The sequence below is a fragment of the Manis javanica genome, chromosome 8 (assembly GCF_040802235.1).
Source record: "Manis javanica isolate MJ-LG chromosome 8, MJ_LKY, whole genome shotgun sequence".
NCBI lineage: Eukaryota > Metazoa > Chordata > Mammalia > Pholidota > Manidae > Manis > Manis javanica.
In genome coordinates this window covers 5,291,951-5,314,986 of record NC_133163.1, presented here as the reverse complement: position 1 = coordinate 5,314,986, position 23,036 = coordinate 5,291,951, and the positions used below count along the sequence as shown (strand labels likewise).

Sequence of the window (23,036 nt, the reverse complement as noted above, 5' to 3'; positions counted from 1 at the left end):
GGTCCTGGGTGGCATCCACGCCTAGCACAGCAGCGGGACTCTGCGTGCATTCTGACTGGCAGGGCCAGGAGAAGACGCCTGTTCAACCCACCGTCGCAGGGCGCAGGCTCCAATAGGCTTCACCACCCCCGTCCACTCCATCCCTCCAGGGGGACCCACAGCCCTGCCCGTGGCATCAGGGCCTCCCACATGCCCACCCCAGCATTTCCAGCACTTCTCAGACCACACAAGCTCCCCCCTCGGAACCAGAGAGGGTCTAGCCCTCAGCCGCAACAACTGCCACCCCTGGGCTAGGAGTGACGCCCTGGCCAGTGGGCTGACCTTGAAATCCTGTCAACACCTTTCGGCCACTGTGGACACAGCAGCATGCCCAGCCCCTGACCCAGCTGTCCTCCCAGGGCCACGGAGGAGGAGAGGAGGCAGGAACTGGGTCTGGCTGCTAGCAAGGGGCCTGCTGCTTTCTGGCCAGACTCAACACACTTCATCTCACTGAGTGATCCCGACACCCCTGAAGACGGGACCGGGTCACTCTGCCCACTGGGGGGATGCAGCCTGAGGCCCAGACCTCTGAGTGGCCTGCCCCAGGTTCCGCGCATTCCTCAGCTCCCAGAGCTGCTCTCCTGCTGCCAGGCAGCCCCGAGTTCAGGAATCCTGTCATCTCAGGGCCTGGTTGTGGGAGCTGGCAGGTGGTGGCGGGGCTCTTCCCTGCCCTGGGCCTCTTCCAGCCTGTGGGTGAGGCCAGGTCACACCCCACTGTCCTGTCAGGATCTGGGCTCCACTGGCAGGCCAACCTGTGTGCACAAGGACGGGCTGCTGCCCAGGCTCAAAGTACTCCCGCCCAGCTGCCCTTCCCTGCACAAGCCTGGGGACAGGGGCCTCTTCCCCAGGGCCATCTCGGTGATCAGAACATCTGGGGACAGGAATGCCTGGCACCTACTGAGGCCACTCCCAGCCCTGGACAAGAAGGTCTTGCTCAGTGCCTGCACGGTCTCAGGCACCAACCAGGTGGGAGCTACAACATGCCTTCCCTCCAGCCCTCCCTCCTGGGTCAGCTGAGATGACCCCACTGGGCCCTCGCCTGGGGGTGTCCTTGCCTCCCCAGCTTTAAGTCATGGAGGCTGCCTTTCCCCCAGACTGCTGTAAGGCTGTGCCCACACCATTCATCTGACAGGGAGGGCTTGGCCCAGGCCCCTGTCCCCTGCCTTCCTGCCTCTGGGAGACTAGGACCTCACCCCAGTGCAGCCCTTCAGAGCCAAGGGGCTGATAGAAAGAGGCTCCCTAGGTTTCAGTCGGAACAGAGCCATGGTCCACTTCACAAGGACACCCAGGACATCAGCCTGCTTCCTTCAGAGCTATAGTTTGCTTGGGTGGCCACCTGTCTGTCCAGCTGCCTGTCCACCTACCCTGTCTGTCCTGTGGCACCTGTTCTTCAAGGACTGGAACCCCACATCTGAGCTGGGTGGGGGAGACCCCACAGTGTCAAGCCTGTACCTTCTCTGGGCTCAGGGAAGTCTTCCTGCACGGGTGAGGGCTCAAGGTGGGGCGGGAGTTAGACAGGCAGTAGGGGGTACGGTGCAGGGGGGGCCAAGGTGGGAGACGAAATGAGAGGCTTCAGGGCCACACACCTCCAGACATGCTGGGGCCTCCTGCAGCCTCCACGCCAGAGCCGGCCACCCACAATGGCAGGGCCCCCCAGGAATGCTGCCTAACCATAAAACTACAACAGCAGCCCCCATGGGGCTCTCTGAGGTCCAGGCTGGAGCCAAGCCCCCCTCGCAAGCACAATCTATGGATGTGAAAACAAATTCTGGGTTTAATTTAGGGCACGGGAACACCAGAAATCCGCTGCGTGAAGACCGTGGGCATAGGGCATCCAGGGCGGGGCCAGGCCTCTCCCCATGAGGCCCAGAAAGGGAGGGCCTGGCCTGAGGTCACAGTGAGTCACGTGCAGACCAAGATTTTCCAGGTGCGGTCCCAGGGATGGGGGACAAAGCAGCAGCTAGCGTGCAAGAGCCACATGCAGCCAGACCAGTTCTGGGCACTAGGCCAGGGGGCACAGTGTGCAACAGCAGCCGAGGTGGGGCAGCAGCCCTGGGCACGGTGGCATCCATCCACTCTGGGTGCCAGCCAGTCGGTCTCACAGGCGGTCCTCTGCCAGCTTGCACACCCGCTTCACCCTGGCATAGGGCCCCAGTGAGTCCTTGAATACAAAATCCCAGAGCACCTTCGCCCAGGAGTGGTGCTGCGGCAGGTGGTCGTAGTACTCGGGCGCGATCTTCCGCACCTGAGGATGGGGTGGGCAGGGGTCAGAGGCCACACCTGGGCACAGCCTCTGCCACACACATGCACACATACATACAGGTGGGCGTGCAGGCACACAGATACACACGAGCGTGTGTGTGCACGCACACCCCACTGCCTCCCAGGTGGGAGACTGGCTGGTGCTGCCTGGAGGTAGAGGGGCCATCAGCTGAGGGCACCATCAGGCTCTGAGCTGCCTGGCCCAAGTGGGGGCGAGGAGCTAAAGATGCACCCTCCCCTCCCCGGAGCCCACACCCCAAGTTTCTGATCCAAGACCCCCAGGCTAGGCTAGGGAGTCTTGCCCTCAGACACCTGCAGAGTTCTGAGGCATGGCCTGGTCTGAGCCGCTGAACCACGGTCTCATCCAGGCTGCAGAGCCTGGGGTCCAGTGCCCTCTCCAGCCTGGCAAGCCCTCCCACCAGGCCTCCACCCCGTTGCCCTCCTCCCGCCCCAGTACTCATCTTTTCCCAAATGCCTTTTGTGCACCCCACGTCTCCAGCTCCCCACCCCTCCAAGGAGGGCACACCAGTGCTCCGGGTCTCCTCCACAGCTCCTGACCAGGCGCTCAGGGGGACAAGGTGGCCTGCACAGGTGCCAGTGGAAGCCTTTGACTGCTTGGGAGAAGTAAAGACTCGAAGCTAATAAGCTCGGGCCTCCACGACCCGCTTGGGTCCAGATTCTGCATCTGCTCCTTCCGCAGTCAGGCGCCTCCCCTCTCCGACCCTCTGCCTCCTGGTCTGCGAAGTGCAGAAGGGGCAGATGAGGGCACCTGCCACGGGGCTGCAGCGAGGCTTAATGGCGATGGAGAGGGCCACAGAGCAGGGCCTCAGGAGCGGGGGACAGGGGACTGCACAGCCAGGGCACGAACAGCTGTACACCCAGATGAGCGCTCACACATAACCACACACGCACGTGCGTACACTCGGGCACACATGCAAACACCTGCACACATGGGCATGCACACACGTGCACAGGCAAGTACACGCCTGCAGGGGCCTGTGCATACATGGGTAGGCAAGCAGGGATGTGCACACCCACACCCTCCCCATCACTGCAGCCTCCAGCTACCCTGTGCCTGGGGTCACCTCTGCCCCTTGTAAGCAACCAGCACCAGACCAGAGCTGCTTCCGCTCCTCCCCCTCCCCTCCCCCCCTCCCCTCCCCCTTTCTCTCCTCCTTTCCTCTCCAGAAATTCCCCAGCCAAGGTCTCCCAAGACCGAGGCTCTGTCCTCCAAGGCTTCTGCTCAGAGGCAGCTCAGGCAAAGCTCCTTGGGTCACATGAGGCAAGGTCCACCTCCTCTCCGTGCCATGAGGGGGATCCCAGGGCTCACAGGGCAGTGACAAGAAATGAGGAGAAATAGGAGGAGATCCCATTTTAAGTGACACCCCATTTTACAGAAGAGGAAGCAGAAAAAGAGACAGCAAGTGGCTTTCCCAGGACACAGAGCCAGTGACTGTTGTAGCTGGGCTCCAACAGGCTTTCACCAAACCAAGTGGCCTAAACTGTAAAATGCCCTCCGAGCGCTGTGCCCCCTAAGCCTCCTTATTCTCCAGCAAGGGCCTCTGCAATTGCCCCAGGACCGCGACTTAGAACTTGGCCATCCCAGGATCAACATGAAAGGAAAAGGAGGCCAGATGGTGCCGAGGCCCTCCTCACACCTGCCCACCTCCTAAGGCTCCCGTGCACCCTCGGCCGCCACAGCACAGCCCTGCCTGCCCAGCCACGGCCACCTACCAGGGGCAGATTGCAGCCCGGGATGCTGGGGAAGTCGTGGTGCTCCATGTGGTAGCCCACGTTGAAGGTGATCCAGTTGAGGGGCCCATAGTAGGAGTAGGTCTCGTGGCCCTTGAGGAACATGTAGTGCTCGGCCACAAAGTGGCCTGAGATGGGGTGCAGGCCCAGGCCCAGCAGGGAGCTGGCCAGCAGGTAGGCCATGGGCTTGAGCCCCCCGAGGATGAAGATGGTGGCATCGGCTGCCAGCTGCACCAGGGCGTTGCACACCTCCATGCGGGTCACAGCCTTGGGGTTCACGCACAGCGGCCGCAGGGAGTAGAAGAAAGGCTGCAGCACCAACCAGAGCAGCTTGCGGGCCGGCGTGCAGAAGAGCCAGCCCTCCAGGCGCGTGGGCACGTCCACGTCCAGCCCGTCGCCGCCCAGGTAGCGGTGGTGGTCCACATGGTACTTCTTGAAGGAGGCAGCGTAGGGCACGCCCATGGGCAGGTTGGCAAACACAGCGAACCAGCGGTTGTGGGCGGCACGGCCAGTGCCAAAGGCGGCGTTGTGTGAGATGTCGTGGATGGCCAGCGTCAGCGAGTGGTTCACACAGCCGCCAAAGGCGTAGGCCCAGAAGAGCAGCCAGCGCCACGACAGCCCCCGCACGAGCCAGCAGGCCAGCAACTGTGCCAGCACCAGCACAAGCACCGCCCACTTGAGATGAGGGTCCGGCCGCATCAGGGCCTTGATGGCCGGGTACTTGGCTGCAGGTAGGATCATGGAGAACATAAGCGGATGCTCCCTGCACGGGCCTAGAGGGAACGGGGGGCGGGGGCTCCCCTCACCCTCCTCCGTCCTCCGTCGTCCCTCTCACCTTCCCTCCTCCCGTCCTTCCTGCCATCCTCCCTCCAGCCCTCCTTCCATGATCCTAGGTGCCCCCAACTGCCGCTATAAGACATGGCGCTGCTCCCTGGAGCCTAGGAGCATCCTGATCTTGGTGTGCAGAGGCAGGTAGACCACCTCCCTCCCACCTGGGGGGCTTATAGAGATGTCTCCCAGTGGGGGTCTTTGCCACCAGCCTAAATAAAGAACATGTGTCACCATGGGTCACAGGAACGTAAATTCCAAAATCTAAACAGCTGCCCAGAGCTGCGAGTAAACTGCGTGGCAGTGCCGTGCACTGTCGTGGCCAGAGGGTGACAGGTGCACTGGTGCCCCAGACTCACCAGGAACCTGAGGGGAGCAGAACGAGGGCTGGGGGAGGGGACCGGGCTTGTCCCCAGTGTCTCAGACCCTAAACAAGATCTGAAGGAAGCATGATAAAATGTTGAATGTGTGTTTGGGGTGGCAGGTGTTACAAAGTCTTCTGTACTTTTGAACTTTTCTGTATTTTGTTTTGCAGGAAAATAAAAAACAATGAGAGTGGGAGTTGGCCGTGCAGGGGTGGGCCTTCCCTGCCAAGCAGCAGCCAGACCCGCAGAAGGGCAGGAAGCGGACGGGTGGGGCAGGTGCCCTGGGGCCAGACAACCAGCCTGCTAGAAACCTTGCAGCTGCCAGGAGGGGGCTTGGCTGGTGCAGGCATGGGGAAGGAGAGGCCATGTGTCATCACATGCCCCGGATGGCAGATGTCTCCGGTCTGCTCTGATCCCCAGTTCCCTGGGTAGAGCAGACAGGCCTTCAGAGGTAAAAGGGACACTGAGACCCGTGAAGGCAAGTGCTTGTCCTGGGGCAGCCCTGGGACAGTCAGTGTGGGCCACTAGCACCCTGTGTCCTCCCCTCCTGCCCAGCGAGCAGCCTGGTGGCCTGGGGCTCCGGAGGCTAGCAGCAGACGCTGGTTCCTGGCTGGACTCGGCCAGGCCAAGGTCAAATACTGCCTGGCTCTTTCCTCCAAGTGACCCAAGAGGTCGCTTGCCCTTTATGCTCAGAATGGGGAGGATGGGACAGCTCGGCTCAGCTGCCCGGGCCCCACAGCCACCCCTCTGCCTGCTCCCAGCCGGAAGCCATCAGAGCCGCCCAGCTGCAGAGCAGGCTGCTTCAGAGGCGGCGAGCCCCTGTCCCTGGGCGCTGGGCAGAGGGAGTCTCCCCAGTCCCAGCGGAAGCTCAGGCTCAAACCCCCTGCCTGAGATGCCGCACCAGCAGCCTGTCTTGGGGCCAGTGTGGGTCTCACCAGGGGGCTTTCGCTGCGCCCCCGCCCTCTCTGGGGCTCAGTGCGAGATGGCAAGGGCATGATGCGCTTCACAGGGTGTCCGACTCCGTGGATCAGCCCCAGCCCCAGACCCCAACAGGCCGCATCTGCTGGAGACACCGGAGGGGGGGTCGGGGTTCGCGTGTTCTAGAGCCATGGGCACCTCTGCTCAGGAGGCCGACTCCCCCAGGCAGCGGGTACACCCCTGCTGTCCGTACACCAGTGCCCCCTCTTCACCTCGTCGGGCAGCTGCTGTGGTCTGGGCGCCAACCCAGTGAGTGGTGGGTCCACACGGCCCTCAGGACAGCCTGTGAGCAGCCAGTATGGGGCCTGACCCCACAGCACCAGAGGCAGGCAGGACCAGGACTCCCCTGCCCCCTGCTCACCCTGCAGCCGCCTCCCTGTCCACACAAGGTCCCCCGAGGGCCTAGGACAGTGCAGCCCCCAGGCCTCCAAGCTCCGGACAACCTCCTGGGCCCTGCGCTCCTGGGAGCGGCCTCCCTGAAGGATGCTGCCCGATCAGAGCCGCCGGTGAAGGTAAGAGGGGAAGAGCACTGAGGCCTCAGCGCCGCTCAGGGGCCACGGGGCCACGGCGTTCCGGGGGGCTGGGAGAAGCAGCACCCGGAGCAGGTTCAAATCCCAGCTCCAGAGAAGGGTTTGATACCCAGAATGTATGAAGGTCTCCTGCAGCTCAACAACCAAAAGACAGACAACCCAACTTAAAAATGGGCGAAGGACGTGCAGAGACATTTCTTCAGAGATGTGCAGCTGGCCAGTGAGCCCATGAAAAGATGCTCTACGTCATTATCACCAGGGAAATACAACTCAAAGCCACAGCGAGACCCCCACTCCACACCCACCAGATGGCAAGGTTCGAAAAACTCAAAACTAACTAGTGGTGGCGAGGGTGTGGAGAAACTGCAGCCCTTGTCTGTGCGTTGCTCAAAGGAGTGAAAACTGATACAGCCACTGCAGAAAACAACTTGACAGTTGCTCAGAAAGTCAAACATAACATTACCACATGACCCAGGAATTCCTCTCCTAAGAACATACCCAAAAGAATTTATATTAGGGACACAACCCAATGTGTCCTTGTGCACCCATGCTCACATACCCACCTACACCCACCTGATGGTGGGAGCAACCCGTGTTCATAGCAGATGACTGGGTGGGCCAAATGTGGTCTAGCCACACAGTGGAATATTATTCAGCCTTAAAAAGGAGGGAAACTTCCAATTATAAAATAAATAAGTCATGGGGTTGTAATGTACTGGAGACTCTAGTTAATAATACTGTCGTGCATATTTGAAAGTTGCTAAGGAAGTAAATCTTAAAAGTTCTCATCAAGATCTTTTCTCCAGGTGCAGAGAGGAGAGGGAGGGGGTTAAAGGGCCACAGGAATTTTCAGTCACAATATAAGTTGATCACAGCGACTGCTGAACCACTGTGATGTGCCTCTGAAACCAGCACAAGAAAAGAACTTATCTGGAGAACTCATCAAGAAAAATAAACTTATAACTATGTATGGTGACAGATTTGCTTTCTCTAGCTTACTTTAGTGTAAGAATAAAGTATGTAATACACATACCATACAAATATGTTAATGGACTGTTTATGTTACCAGTGAGGCTTCTGGTCAGCCATAGGCTGTTAGTAGTTAAGTTTTTGGGACTTAGATATCATGCACATATTTTGATAGCATATGGGATGAGTACCCCTAATCCCCACATTTTTCAAGGGTTAACTGTATACAATATTGAACCACTGTGCAGTTCATCTGAAATTAATAAATATAATTTCATGTCAGTCATGCCTCGATTAAAATATTCTTATATTGAACTTTCCATCTCTCTGTTTCACACTTTTAACTCCCTTAATCCTGCTCCCTGGAAGGGATCCCCAAATAAATCACCAACACTCCCTCCAAAAAAGTCCTGAGGTACTGACAAGTGCGGCAGCATGGATGCACCTCAAGACTGTGATGCTGGTGGGCGGAGCCGCCGCAGGAGGACCCTCTGCAGGGACCCTCTGCAAGGACCCTCTGCAAGGGCCCACGCACATGAGGCACATTCACACAGAGGGGGGATGCCCGGGGCTGGGGGAGCAGTCAGCACTCGGAGTGTAGCTTATGTCCCCAAGTCACATACTTAAACATGGTTAAAACAGCAAATATATATATATCTTACCACAGTAAAAAAAAGAGCTAAAAAAAAATCCCAGTTCTGGGTTTGACCTCAGCTCCGAGGCTGGGTTTCAGAGCCACTAGGAGGTTGCTGGGAGGGGTAACAGGTCAGGCCGGGACGCTCAGGCCGCCGCAGGAGCCAGCAGGCAGCTTGCTCAGGTGCTTTCCGACGGCCTCCAGCAGAGGCGCCCCGGGAGGCGGGTGTAAGGGGCGGGCTCGGGCGGATGCACCGCGGGGGTGCGGGGCTCGCGGGGGTGCGGGGCTCGCGGGGCTGGAGGTGCGCGAGAGGGCGGCGGAGGAATGCGGGCGGAGGAATGCGGGCCGAGGGGCGGCCCTCCCCCTGGCCAGGTGGCGGCGGCCGGCCTGCGCCCTGCGGTGGGGTGACCTGGCTGCCCCCGAAAGGCAGCTCAGCTACCCAGCAGGTGGAGGAGGATGGGGAGGCCTTAGGCCAGGAGGGTCGTCCGCAGTGAGGTGCGAGAGACTGGCAACTGCTGGCCAAACAGTGGTCCCCCAAAATGCTGGGGCTCTGACCCCCAAGCCGGAGAGGTGTGCTTGGCGAAGGGGAGCCAAGGGTGCACCTGGCACACAGGCTGCTGGTCAGCCAGCCTGACAATGCAGAGCCCGCCCTGGATCACCCAGGCGCCCGGGGTCCTGGGGGCCTGGCAGCAGGGGAGCAGGTGGGCAAGAGCGAGGCAGCCTTGGGGAGCTGGGAGGGGGGTGGTGGCAAACAGCCCCTCGGGACCGTATGGTCCTCGCGCGTCTTTCAGAACCTCCAGGAGTGTGGTGATTCGTCCCTGCAGCCCCAGGAGACAGCAGCTGAACCAAAGATGAGGAAACAGGGGGCCCAGCACCCTGGCCAGCCACATCCCCAGCTGTTCCTGCCCCAGAAGGGTCCCAGGGAGGGGGGCCCTTGGAGGGTGGGCCTCAGTGTTGGGTGCTTCCAGATGGCGGCGGGTGGGGGTGCTGAGAGTCCAGCAGCCACAGGGAGGGGCAGGGAAAGGGTGCTCACACGTGGGGCCAGGCTTGCCGCCCCAAGAGGTGAGCGGTCAGGTTATGTTGAGCTGAAAGCACCAGGCCCAAAAGAAACTGACCTTCCCCCTAATGCCGAAAAAGGCTTGGAGGGAGCGGCTGCCCCAGGAAGAGCGAGCTCACCTGGGATGGGGACAGGCAGCGTGACCTGGAGGTGGCACGCGGGTGGGGAGGCCCCACCCAGTCTGCTGGCTAAACCCCTCTGTGCCCCGGGGTCGCTGTGGCTGGCAAACGTGTTTACCACATGCTCCGCCTCCCCCTGTGAGTTGCCTTCTCCCCTCTGAGGTCCGAGCCCCCACCCACTTCTCCTTGGGTCAGGGTGACAGACAGGCCCCATTTTCCCTCTTTGGAATCTCATGCCTGTGCGGATTCCCCTTACCTCTGTGATCACATTTTCCTTTCTCCTATTAATCTGTCTCGGGTCCCTTCAGTTCTCAGACCAGCTGAAGAACGCTGACAAGCAGAGGGCACGTTTCCGTCCCTAACAGCCAGGGGGGTAAGGGTGTGCCCGCAGACTCAGCCCTCAGGAAGACTCACCCGCAGCCCAGTGCCAGGGAAATCCATGCAAAGTACCCAAGCCTCCTTTGCATACCTGGGGGTCCAGGGTTGGGACCCTCACCAGGGCGGCCTCTGGGCACCAGCCCCGCTGCTCGGGCACCCAAGAGCAAGCCCAGCGGGCTGCAGAGCCAGGTACCTGGAGGCCACCAGACTCCACAGGGCGGGCCTCCCTTGCTTCCTTTGGAAGGAGGCCAAGCCTGGGGCAGGAGGGCAGGGCGGGCCACACCTGTGCCAGGTAAGCACACACCAGCAGGCTCTGGGGCAATTGGACCAGGGCCCCTGCCGGGGGATCCAGACCAGCAAACAGGCCACTCCTGTGCCCCCCACAGGCAAGGCCCTGACAGGCCCAGCAGCCGTGAGCTGGGGGCGTGCGCCTCGGGTGCCCCACCTGTCAAACAGAGATTAAGTCCTACCTGTGGGGAAGCAAAGGAGAAGGCTTTACAGAGTCCCTGCCCTGCTCCTACCCTGCCCAGCCCACCATCAGGAGCCCAGGGCCCCTTCCTCCTTTCTGACAGCTTCCCAAGGCCTCAGCCACCCCAGCCCCTACAGGGGCCCGACAGGGCCTGGTCCCCAGCCCCTTACCGAGGCCAGGGCCAGGCTGGGCACGCCACTCCCAAGCCTCTATCCCTGCACGCGGGAGGTGGTGGTGACCGCCACCCCTGCCCATGCGGGCTGTGGTGAGGCCGGGATATTGGCGCCAACCCCTGGGAGCTGATGTTACTGTTGTCATTAAATACAGTTGTCTGATCTGAGAGAAAATTGTCCCATCTCTGACCTTTAGGGCCATGGGGGTGTTCTTGGAGGCTTATCTGCCCCCAAGCTTGCTTGGACCTATGAAAGCAGGCCCGATGCTCATAGGCCATGACAGCCACTAGACCCAGCCTGGGGGAGCTTGCTGAAACCCTGAACCCCTGTGGGTGGGACCACTCGGGCCCAGCGCTCAGAGCAGTGGTGAGCAAGTGCGGCTGACCCACCGGCAGCCAGCTCAGCCCTCAAGCAAGGGAAACAGCAAACAGCTCACCTTTTCTACCCCAGAGTGTCCAGGTCCCTGGGGAGGTAGAAGGCCTGCCCCCTCCTGCCGAGGGAGACACTCCAGGGACCACCAGCCATACAGAGCAAAAGCTGAGGTCACTGGGCAGTAGGAATTTGGGGTGGGCTTGGGAGTGTCTAGGAGGTAAAGAGGGTCATGGACAGGAAGACAGGACAGGTGCTGCTGGACTCGGCAAAGCCATGGGGCCTTAGCAGTTCATGGGGCCTTAGCAGGAACCCTTTCAGCATGGCAAGGCAGTGAGGGCTGACAGGGCCTCTGTGTGGGCACAGAGGGCAGGAGCACAGGAGACAGGAAAGCATCAGTACAACAAAAGAGGACAGAGGTGCCACGGGCATGGAGGAGGCAAGGGGTGCTGGCAGGACAGAGGGGAGGCCTCCTCCAGAGGCCAGGGAAGGAGGACAGGGGGGTGTTGGGACAGAGAGGGGTGGGCCGCAGGGCTCCACAGGTGTGGCTCCATCTTTTCTGGGCCCCAGGAGAGTTGGGATGCCCGAGTGGGAGAGAGAACGAGAGACCCACGCTCCCCGGCAGCGCCAGGAGGAGCCGCAGGACCCGGATGGACACCCAAACCTGGTCTGGCCTGACCGGGCTCTGCGCGCCGGGGTGGTCTCAGCTGACCTTGGGGGGACCCTGCCAGCCCAGCCCTACCGCCGGGCTAGGACACCTGTGCCTCAGGAGCTCTCTGCTGGAGGGAGCAGCCTGGAGCCCATGGGACAGCCAACAGGAGCCGAAAACAAGTCGACCGGTGCAAACAGTCTTCCAGCAGTGGCCCCGGGCAGGGCCCAAGGCAGGTGGGCAGCCGGCCATAAATAACAGCCATTGCTGGAAGTCACGCTGTCCAGGCATGACACCGAAAGAGGGGGGGTCTGAGATCCGAGGGCCCAGCGGAGAGTGCAGCAAAGCAGGGTGAGGCCAGCATGGCCAGGACTTGACCTCGGGACCCCCAACTTCGAGATGCAAGTGGGCACCCAGGTGAGGAACTGGACTCGGCAGGTGTCCCATGCCCAGCATCTGACACACTCACACACACACACTCCGTCTGGCCAGAAGGGGACCACCCCCATCTTAGAAATGAGGAAACTGAGCTTCCACCCCAGGCTGACAGCAGCCTGCCTGGTTTCCACTGGCCCCTCAGGGTGCCTCGCCCCCGCGCTCACTCCTTCGGCCCCAGGAGGTGTGTCCTGGAGCAGAGCAATGTCTGTGTCACAGAAATCCTGGGTCCGGTCCAGGAGCTGCAGGCCACCTGTGCTGTGTCCTTGGCAAGCCCCTGCCCCTCTCTGGGCTGGCTCCGAGCAGGTGGAGGTGGGCTCTTCCCCAGGGGCACATGGGTGCAGGGAAGGGGGAAGGAGGAGGCCGGAGGCACTGGGGCTCAGAAAGCTTGGCTCCAGCAGACAGCAGCTTCCATGCATTACACGTTCACACACGGGCGGAGTTGCCCGTAAGGACCCAGAGCGCACAGCAGGGGAGCAGGCCTGCTGGACGCCGGGTCAGCCTGCCCCCAAAGCCCTCCACACCAGCCGCACCCAACAGTCTCCCTGCGGATGCCTGGCCACTCCCAGAACCTCTCTGACAGATGCTGCTGTGCCTGTCGGCAAGGGGCAGGAAGATGGCTGAGAGGGCAGTGGGGGCACAGGAGCAGGGAGGGTGCCCGCTCTGCCCTCGTAGGCAGCAGAGCCCCGGGCCCGCAAGCTCCTCTGCCCCTTCCCTGCGGCCCGTGGGCCAGGAAGGCCCTGCTCTCTGCCTCCAGCAGGCTCCGCCCGGGGCATGGGGCTTCTTTCTGCACCCAAGCCTGGCACCCTCCAGGACTCCTAACCACTTCCCCAGGGAGGCCGAATGCCATCCCAGGGCAGCCTCACTGATGGGGGTGGGTCCTTGTCATCGCCTTTCATCACCCAAGGGATCCCCAGTCTAGAACATTCTAGGCCCACAGCAGCTAGCAGCTGCCCACTGCTTCCCAGCTTCCACTTGGCTGGGTCTGACCACAGGGTTGCTCCATGTGGGCACCAGGAAGCAGTGCCCCTTGAGCCCTCTTTCGCCACAGGCCCACACCTCTCTTAACAAAGGCCCCAGAGGCCTCCTAATCCCCTTCCTAAATGGCTTCTTGCAGCTCCCGCCCTGACCCTGTGCAGGGTCACCACCTCCCAGGGCTTAGACTCTCCCATCCGCCTTTCTGTTTTGGAGCCGAAAGGCAAGCCCAACCTTGTCTGGTCAGTGGGGAAGGTACTTTGGGAACCCGGTTCGACAGAGAGATACGGAAAGTGGCCCAAAAGTACCTTCAGGAGTCTCTGTACTCCGCCTCCCCACCTGCTCCTGCTAAACATGCTTTTTGTTCATTGACAAATATTTGCTAAAGGCCTGTGGCGGGCCAGGCCCCAGATGACAAAGACGGGAGGGTCCCCTGCTGAGCAGGGGTGGGATACCACACATACCCAGGCAGGTTCACGGTGTGTCCCAGCCAGCGCATGCTGGGAGACAGACACACACACCACGTCCCACAGTACTGGAGCTGGAACTCGGTGGAGGGTTTGCACTGGAGAATCTGGGCGGGCCGGGGAGTGAGGAATAAAATTTGATTCTGTGACTTTACTAAAAGCCAGTGGACCATGCCTTCACAGTGAGAGGCTTTTACAGTTTGTAAGTCACACTTCATAAAAGCTGGTACAGACGACAGAATGCAGAGTATAGGAAGGCCAGGTGGGGACACAGCACCACGCCACCACTGTGGAGGCTGGGAGGGCTGCAACCAGCGGCGCCCCACCCCCACCGCACTCTCTCCAGGGACCCGGAGAGCAGACGGTGGAAGAGCAGCCCAGCCGTGGCCCTCCTCCTAGGCTGGGTGGCCTCAGGCACATGACAAAGCCTCAGCACCCTGCTGTGCATGAAAAGTGTGAACGTCAATATGCACAAAAAAGAGAGAATTACTGCAAGCGCAAAGCGGAAGGACAGCCACTCCCAGAGAAGGAGCTTCTGCACGTGGCGGACACAGCTTGTCGCTGGTAGTGTATGAACACTTAGGAATCACAGAAAAGGCTGCTTGCAGGGGGAAGGGGCCGGGAACACAAGCGCAAAATCCACAAACGCAGAAAGACAGTTCAATCAAGGGAGAAACAGTCTCATTAATCAGCTTAGAAATGCCAATTAAAATGGGCTATCTCCCAACTCCAGTTGGCAAGCATTAAACCATGAGCCGAGAGCTGGCACTGACAGGTCCCTGGCAGGACTGGAGGGAGGGAGCCCTGGCGCCTGTCCTGTCAGTCCTCAGGCTGAAGACACTACAGCTTTATGTACATGGCCATTGCCTCACCGGCTCCCCCACCCTCTCCGGGGAGCCCCTGGGGACCAGGTCCTGGGGTGCAGCAGCCGTGGAGGTGGCCTGCCATGCCCTTGGGAGGCTCAGAGTTGAGGGGGAGTCACAAGTCAAGCCATCACCCACAGGTCAATACGGAATTACAGACGGGCCAAAAGACACCAGGTAAAAATCCAGGGGCCCTGCAGGAGAATGAGGGTGAGGGAGGGGTAGCGGGGAGGGGTGGCAGGCAGGGCCCGGCCCTCGGCACCAGGGGCCCCTCTCTTCCCACCTCTGCTCTGCAACACATGTCGGTAGCTTGAAGTGTGTGTGTGTGTTTTAGAGGGTGTTTCTCAGAAAAGGACATTTAAGCTGAGACTTGAAGGGTGCAGAGGAGTTTGGTAGATGAAGAGTAAGAGAAAAGAACTGCAACAGAGGAAACAGCATTTGCAAAAGCCGTGAAGTGGGAAATGGGCACATGGGTACATTTCACAACATGGCCAGAGACCAAAAAGTAAAGAGAGGCAGGGGAGGGCACAGAGGCAGAATTTTAGCAAGGGAAGCCCTGGGAGGATTTGAGCAGGGAAGACACGGCCAAGCACAGCAGGGTCCAGGGGTGACCTCTCAGGGATCACCCACTGTCTGTGCTGTTGTGTACCCACTTACCTAGCACCCGTCCGTCCCTCCCTGCCCGACTCAGGGTCACAACGCCCTTTCCTCTCCTCAAACGCTGCTTCTCTGCCCTTCCTACGTGATACTGTGGGGCCTGCCCGTCGCAGCCCCCTGCCCACTGCCCAGTCACAGGCCGCATGGCTCTGGCCTGAGACTAGCTGGCCTGGGGGAGGTCATGCGACTCAGGGCAGGAGAGGAGGGAGTCACCCCTCTTTCTTCTGTGGAATCTCAGAGCTGGGTGGACGCAGGCTGGCTCCTCCCGCAGCTGAGACAAGGGCCGCAAAGAGCACGGCCCTGCGGTCTGCCTGCTCCCCACCCCGGGGGCCCGCATCTCTGCGGCTGGGCCGCAAGAGTCCGCAGACTCCCCAGAGCTCCAGCCAGTTCTGTTCTGGACTTTACCGCTTCCATGGCGACGGCCTCAGCCAGGGCCTTTCCTAAGCAAATAATCCAGCAATTACCAGGCGTCTCACTTCCTTGTTTCCCTTTGATTATTTGAGGGTTTTTTTTATCCTGTATGTCCTGCTTTCATAAGTAAAAAGAACAAACAAACAAAATCACAAAGCTATTTGTTTTTGAAAAGATAAATCCAAAGCCTGCTTCTTACTCCTCTGGCCCTGCCTGGCTTGAACTCTGACCTCCAGTCTTGCCGCCTCTGATCCTGCCCTCGCAGCACCGGCAGCCTCAGCCTGGCCCGGGAGGTGTGGCTTCTAAGGCCTGCAGGGGGTCCCCACTTTCTTAGGACACTGTGGCCTGGGGAGCATGTCCCCGTCCAGGCAGGAGCTGGAGATGACTGCAGCCCTACCTGAAGAGTACTGCGGCTAGCTCTGGGTGGGGATGCTGGGGTTCTGACTCCCAGGTGAGGATCCTTGCTGAGCATCCATGGGCCCGCAGGAGTTTGGCCTGGGCTACAGCAGCCACCTGGTGGGTCCCCAGCACATGCTCAGGCAGGATGCCACCTGAGCACCAACCTGGCCTCAGCGGCCTCCAAGCTGTGTGATCCTGGGCAAGCTGCTTCCCCTCTCTGAGCCCAACTCCACTGCTTCTTCTGTAAGGAGATGCTGGCAATTACACAAAGGATTTTTCTTGGACTGGGAATGGCACAGGCATCAGAAAAACAGAGATGGAAAGCATTCCTGTCCCCAGGGAGAACACCAGCCTAGCCGCAGGAGGTGACAATTATCATCCTAGCTAGCATTTACTGAGTGTTGGGCTAAGCACTTAATACTTCCTCATTTAATCTGCCCAACAACTCCTGAAGGATAAGAACCCTTCTTAACTCAACCAAGTCTCAATTTCCTCATCTGTTTATTGACTCACCCAGGGTCACATGGCTAATGAGTGTCCTTGCGGGGAGATGAGTTACACAGCGAAGCTCTAGACCTCTACAACCTGCCCCAGAGAGATGAGAACCCACTGGGCCAGAGCCATGGGGAGGAATCCCACGGGAGCACTCTCATCCAGCAGAGGCCAGGGTCCATGTCAGAAGCCAGGGGGGCTTCCTGCAAGAGGCAGAATGAGCAAGACCCCCATCAAAATTCCAATGATGTTTTTCACAGAACTCCAAGAAATAACTCTAAAATTTGTATGGAGCCACAAGACACCAAATAGCCAAAGCAATCTTGAGAAAGAAGAACAAAATATGAGGTATCCCAGATGCCCAACTACACTACAGAGCTATAGTAATCAAAACTATGTGGCACTAGCACAAAAAATAGACACATAAATCAATGAAACAGAATAGAAAGCCAGAAATAAACCTGTGCTTACATGGTCAATATCCAACCAAGGAGGCAAGAGTATATATGAGAAAAAGACCGTCTATTCAATAAATGGTGCTGGGAAAACTGGATACATGAAAGAATGGAAACGGACCACTGACTTACACCACACACAAAAACTAACTCAAAGAGGATTGAAGACTTGAACGTAAGACCTGAAACCATAAAACTCCTAGAAGAAAACAGGTGGTAAGCTCCTTGGCGTTGGTCTTGGCTATGATTTTCTGGATTTCACACCAAAGGCAAAGGCAACAAAAGCAAAAATCAACAAGTGGGACAACATGAAATTAAAAAGCTTCTGCACAGCAAAGGACACCATCAAACAACCAACAAAACAAAGAGGCGACCTACTAAGTGGGAGAAGATATTTGCAAATCCTATATCTGATAAAGGAGTAATAGCCAAAATAAAGAACTCATACAGCTCAATAACAACAACAACAAAAAAAAACAATCCAATTTTAAAATGAGCAAAGGATCTGAACAGATATTTTTCCCAAGAAGATATCCAGATGTCCAACAGGTGCACAGAAGATGCTCAAGATCACTAATCATCAGGGAAATGCATATCAAAACCACAATGAAATATCACCTTACCCCTGTCAAAATGGCTAATATCAACAAGACAAGAAATAACAAGTGTTGGTGAGGATGTGGAGCAAAGAGAACCCTCCTCCACTGTTGGTGGGAATGTAAATTTGTGCAGTCATTATGGAAATCAGTATGGAGGTTCCTCAAAAAATTAAAAATAGAAATACCATAGCATCCAGCAATCCTACTTCTGGGTATCTATCTGAAGAAGATAAAAAAACACTAATTTAAAAAGATATGTGCACCCCTACGTTCACTGCAGCATTACTTACAATAACCAATATGGAAGCGACCGAAGTGTCCACCAATAAATGAATGGATAAAGAAGATGCAGTACATATATACAATGGAATATTACTAGGGCATAAAAAAGAAGGAAATCTTGTCATTTGTGACCACGTGGGTGGACCTTGAAGATGTTATGTTAAATGAAACAAGCCAAAGACAAATACCACATGATTTCACTTATATGTAGGATCTAAAAAATGAAATCAAGCTCAGAGAACAGATTGTTGGTTGCCCTAAAGAGAAGGAGTTTGGGGGCCAAAACGGGCAAAGAAGTACAAACTTCAAGTATAAAATAAACAAGTCATGGGGATGTAATGTACAGCATGAGGAATATAGTCAATAATATTGTATTAACTTTGTACAGTGATAAATGGTAACTAGACTTATCGTGGCAATCATTTCTAAATGTATACAAAGGTTGAATCACTATGTTGTTGGTACACCTGAAACTAATACAATGTTGTATGCCAATTACACTTTAATAAAATGAAAAGTAAATAAATTCTTTAAAGAGCCAGGCAAAGCAGGGAGGAAGGTCATGGAAGCAGGGCACAGACTGTGCACATCCCTGGGAGGAAGGGAAAATGGCGCATTCCAAGTTCATTAATTCACAACTGGACACGTAGGGAGGAGCCCAAGGCACTCAGTGGAAACTGGAAATGAGCTAAGCGCCTTGGAGAGTCAGCCCTTGAGAACTTGCTGTCAACACCCTCTCCTCCGATGCTTCCAGCCTCCCAGGCACCCTGTCCAGGGGGCTTCCTGGGCTTGTACCAGGGGTCATGGCTACTCTCTTTCTAGAGAGAGATCTCTGTGTCCTGGGGTTCAGGGTGCCACATGGGGCACCTTCTTATCTCAGATCTCCTTTTATCCTTGTACCCACTCTGCCAGACAGGATGACCGTGCTCATTTTGCAGACTGGGAAAGTGGGGCTGCAGCCAAGATTGTCTGGACCCCTCCAAACAGCTCTGGGAGCCAGGGTATGTCTTCTCACCAACTCCACCCGGGGCCAGGCACCCCATAAGTCCTGTGAGGAGGAGGAGATGCAGCCCTGCCTGGGACATGCTGAGGAGCAACAGCCAGGATACCTGCCCCCCAGGAGGAAGGAGGGTCCCTGAGACCCTCTGAGCCACCCCGAGGAGTTCACAGGTGTAAGGGAGGCTGCTGCCACTGATGGAACCACAAACAGTGCTGGGTTAGTGCTCACCTTACAGAAGACCACAAAAGTCACAGACCCACTGAGGGGTCCCCAGCCTCTGAAACCCCAGCCCCAGTGGGGTACAGTCATGTACTAACTACTCAATGCATCTGATGTCTGAAGGGTTTAAAAGTAGTAAGATAGGAATTTCCATAGTCTTGGGTTAGGGGTAGGAAACCATCAAAGGGATAACTCTAAAGGAAAAAGCCAATCAACTCAAATACATAAACAAACAAACAAAAAAAAGCTTCTGTGATAGCAGAAGACAAATTAGAAAGGGGAAAAATATTTGTAACACATAAGGCAAGCAAGGAGTTAAAAGCCTTTCTACAAAGAGCTCTAACAATCAAGCAAAAGACCAACCCAAGAGAAAAAACAAATTAAAATGGCCAATGAAGCATTGCGACAAATATTCAAATACATGCAAGTTAAACCCACGATGACATAGTATTGCTTTGACAATCTGACTGCCAAACCCCAGTTTTTAAAGGTTTGCCAAGCGCAAGTGGAGGCGAGCGAGCCCACCCTACTCGAAGCCGGCCTGGAGCTGTGGGGGCCATTTGGTGGCATCTGGTAGGAACTGCTCAGGACGTGTAAGCCCTTAACCCGCAATCCCTCCCGGGTAACAGGGGCAGGATGGAGCCGCCGACACCTGTGGTGGTGACCAGCATCGGCGACCGCGTAGGTGAAAACCATCCCGAGGACACTAAACCACGGAGAGGGGCGGCCTCGGGCGCTAAGCGAGCACAGGCAGGGCACACCGGACGGGATTCTCGGGCACAATCTTTGTTTCCAAAAGAATCTATCTCGTTCCGCGTTCGCGTCCTTCAGGCGCTGCTTCTGCCCTGCGCTCTGGTCCTGGGTGCGCTGGGCACGCGGGGCGCCCGGCGTCTCCCACACGCTCTCGGTCCCGGGGCCGACCCTGAGCCGCCGCGTCCCGGCGCCCCGAGTTCGCGCCCGGGTCCCGCCCCGCAAGTGGCCGGTTCCCGGGGCCGGGATGCAGCGGCTGGGACGCGCTTCCTCCCCGGAGCGCGGGGCCGGGTCTCGGATCCTGGAGGACCCGTGGACGCGGAGGCGCGAGGGGAGCTTCAGCCCCGGGGACGCTGGGGGAGGAGAGCGCCCGCCGGGCACGGGGCCCGCGCCTCCGCTCGTCCCGGGGCTGCCCCCGAGGTGGGGCCGGCGCGTGCTCACCGAGCATCTCCTTGCGCCGCTGAGTGTGGGGCTGGTCCGTGTAGACCCACTCGAAGTCGCTGCGGCCCGCACTGTTGCCCATGGTGGGGCCGGGAGCGCAGCTGGGGCGCGGGGCGCACGACTGGGCTCCGCTCCACCTGCCGGGCGGCGGGCGCCGCGCGAGGACAAGTCCCGGGCTCTGGAGGGGCGGGGCTCGGGGCGGGGCCAGGTGCGCCCCGGGCCAGTCGGGGACGGGGCCGCCCGCAGAGCCTCGTTTACCTCGGGTGACAAATGGGACTGTTAGAGTCCTCGGGGACAACCCGGGAGCACTCCTCCGGTTTCCGGGGACCCCACGGCGGCTGGGCGCCAGTTGTCTCGGTGGCTCAGGCCTGATCGCGCCCCTGCCGCCCCTGCTGCCAACTCTGAGCCAGTGACAGGGCCCACTCGGTGGGAAGAGGCGTTGGGAGGACAGGGCTCCCCTGGATAGACAGCGCCGGGACCCAGAAGGGGCTCAGCAAAGGCTCGCCGGAGCAGCCCTCCCTTCCCCTTCCCACCCCCTTCACCCACTAATGCAGAGGGCAGATGAAGCGTCTAACTACTGGAGGCGAGTCAGCCCCAACCTTGCATCTAGGGAGATCAAGGAAATAACAGACAAGGAAGAAGCCTGCTATGGCTCAGGATGATTCCTGCCGTGACACACGTAGAGATAGCTAGGGTCCAGTTGAAGTGCCTTTTGCATTGGGTCTTGAAGGATGAGTAGGCGTTCAACAACTAGAAAAATGGGAGGGCATTGGTAGTAGAGGGGACAGCGTATGCAAAGGCCCAGAAGCTTGGAAGAACCCTGACACTGGCAGAATGAGAGCCCAGGTTTGGGGAGTGTGGGCATCCTCACTTTCACCTAACCAGGGATTCTCTTCCTCCTCACTTCTTTGGGGCCTTGGAGGGAATACCTAAGGACGAAACCTGGCCTGTGCTGGGAGCTGACTGGGTGGCAGACTGACCTGGCAGCCAGAGGCACCACAAAGCAGGCAGGTAATAGTGGTGAGCTTCCTTCCTGTCTCTGGAAGCCCTGGCATGAGCCGGGAAGGAAAGCAACTGTGCGTGGGTATCCTGTGGCAGCCAACAACCTGGCCGAGTCAGGTGTGGGAAAACGGGCAGACACGGGGGCTGGACTCCCCTTCCAGCAGGAAGACCCGCAGAGCCTTGAAATGCCACCACCCCTTGCAGCGCCCACCAGGGTCATCTGTCCCAGCTGCACATCTCCCAAAACAGAATTCACTGCTCCCAGGGCTCTGACCCCGACCAGAGGGACCCTCCCACTGCTGGCACTGCACAGATGGGGAAACCCAGGCTCAGAGCTGACAAGGGCCTGGCCTAAACTACTCAGGATTAAGCAGCACATAGGGAGAGGCCCCTGCTCTTTGACTTGAGAAGTCCAAGGTCAGAGCGTTGGCCCGAGGTGGAGCTCAGTGAGATCCGGGTCCCAGCTTTGCCTTCTGGGCCACCATTGCACCTACCAGCTTCCTCCACCCAGGACAAGGATCAAAAAAAGGTCACTCAGACATCTACTCAGGACTCAGCCTATTCAGACGAAACTAGCCCAATGCGCCTTTAGTTACAGATGAGGAAACTGACACCAAAGAGAGAGTGAGTCAAAGGGCACACTGTAGAGAGACCTGGGAGTGGAAAACAACTTCAAGACACATGCTTCCCAGTCTGGGGCCCTGGCCAAGTGATCCCCAGGTCCCTGACGCCGACCTGGGCTGGAGAAAATTGGCTTCAAGATGATACATTTGCTCAGAGCACGGACAATAGCCTTGCCGTCATAACTCTGGTCCTAGCAAGAAACGAAAATGCATATGCCCTTTACAAGGTGGTGCCCTGGGTAGGATTATGGACCAGAAAAGGGGCATTAGGTAAAGACTAAGGGTATCTGAATACGGTATAGACTTTAGTTAATAATAATGCATCAATATTGCTCATTAATGCTAACAAATGCACCATACTATTATAAGATAGTAAAATAAAGGACATTGGGTGTGGAAGCTTTGTGAATTCTTGATACTATGTTTCCAATTTTTCTGTAAATCATCAAATGTAGCTTAAAAGTCAAGTGTATTTTTCTAAAAGCTGTACTGCATATATTTGTTGTGAAGTCGTCAGCAGTAACAGCAGGGCCTTGCGGTTTGCGAGGAACCAGCCAGCCAGCCTCCTAGGGTGCCTCCCCCACTTCCCCTGGGCACGGTAGCAGCCTGGGTGTGCGTGGGCTGACTCCCCACAGGGAGCCTGACCGTAGGCTCTCGGCCAGGCCAGAGGGCTCTGATGTCTTCGGCTGCCTTTGAGGAGACCTACACCCAGAAGTCCTAACTGCAGCATTTGCTGCCCTGCGGACAGCCCCCTTCCACCTACGCCTGCGGGAGTCAAGCCAGACGCACTCCTTACAACCCAGGGCTCGAGGGCCCGTCAGCCCTGACGCAGAGGCAGTTGGCAGGGAGGGAAGTCACTCACTCGGAGAGAAGGGCGGCGGTGGCAGGGAGAGGGGAGGCCGTCCCACCTGGGGAAGCAGAGCCAGTGGGAAGTACAGTGACCTCTCCCACAGACACAAAAGGCTGTGACATCCGTAAAGCAAATACATAAACAGACCAGCAATGTTCATGTGTAAATTGCTTATTAAAGAAACAACGCTCTCCTAGAAGAAAACATAGGCAGTCGGCTCTTGGACGTTGGTCTGAGCAATATTTTTTGGACCAGTCTCAGGCAACAAAAGCTAAAATAAACAAATGGGACTTGATTAAACTAAAAAGCTTGTGCACAGTAAAGGAAACCATCAACAAAAAGAAAAAGCAACCTACTGAATGGGAGAAGATATTTGCAAATTATACATCTAGTAAAGGATTAATATCTGAAATATATAAAGAACTTAAACAACAATATCAAAAACAAAAACCAAAAAACCCAAACAACCCAATTAAAAAATGAGCAGAGGACCTAATAGACATTTTTCAGGAGAAGACATACAGACGGCCAACACACACGTCGAA

General features: G+C 57.5%; 1 protein-coding gene across 4 annotated transcripts; it reads right to left on the bottom strand.

The window, feature by feature from the left end:
• Positions 1-1,795: 1,795 nt before the first annotated feature.
• Positions 1,796-20,180, bottom strand: DEGS2 (delta 4-desaturase, sphingolipid 2). Of its 4 annotated transcripts, none has more exons than XM_017666341.3 (3): positions 20,017-20,180; positions 4,036-4,778; positions 1,796-2,284 (listed from the first exon to the last, which is right to left on the bottom strand). In XM_017666341.3, exons 1-3 carry the CDS (start codon positions 20,096-20,098, stop codon positions 2,138-2,140), a joined length of 972 nt encoding a protein of 323 aa, XP_017521830.2. In that variant the 5' UTR covers positions 20,099-20,180; the 3' UTR covers positions 1,796-2,137. The 4 variants fall into 4 exon arrangements, with proteins under 4 accessions (XP_017521830.2, XP_017521832.2, XP_036847813.2 ...); XM_017666343.3 differs by lacking the exon at positions 20,017-20,180 and adding an exon at positions 10,003-10,131; XM_036991918.2 differs by lacking the exon at positions 20,017-20,180 and adding an exon at positions 9,948-10,110.
• Positions 20,181-23,036: the final 2,856 nt, after the last annotated feature.

Excerpts from the sequence above, each read along its gene's own strand:
- DEGS2 (XM_017666341.3), bottom strand. The coding sequence starts at position 20,098 with ATGGGCAACAGTGCGGGCCGCAGCGACTTCGAGTGGGTCTACACGGAC. Across the intron at positions 4,779-20,016 it reads GCGGCGCAAGGAGATGCTCG|CCAAGTACCCGGCCATCAAG; the intron begins GTGAGCACGCGC and ends TCCTACCTGCAG. Across the intron at positions 2,285-4,035 it reads CGGGCTGCAATCTGCCCCTG|GTGCGGAAGATCGCGCCCGA; the intron begins GTAGGTGGCCGT and ends CCCCATCCTCAG.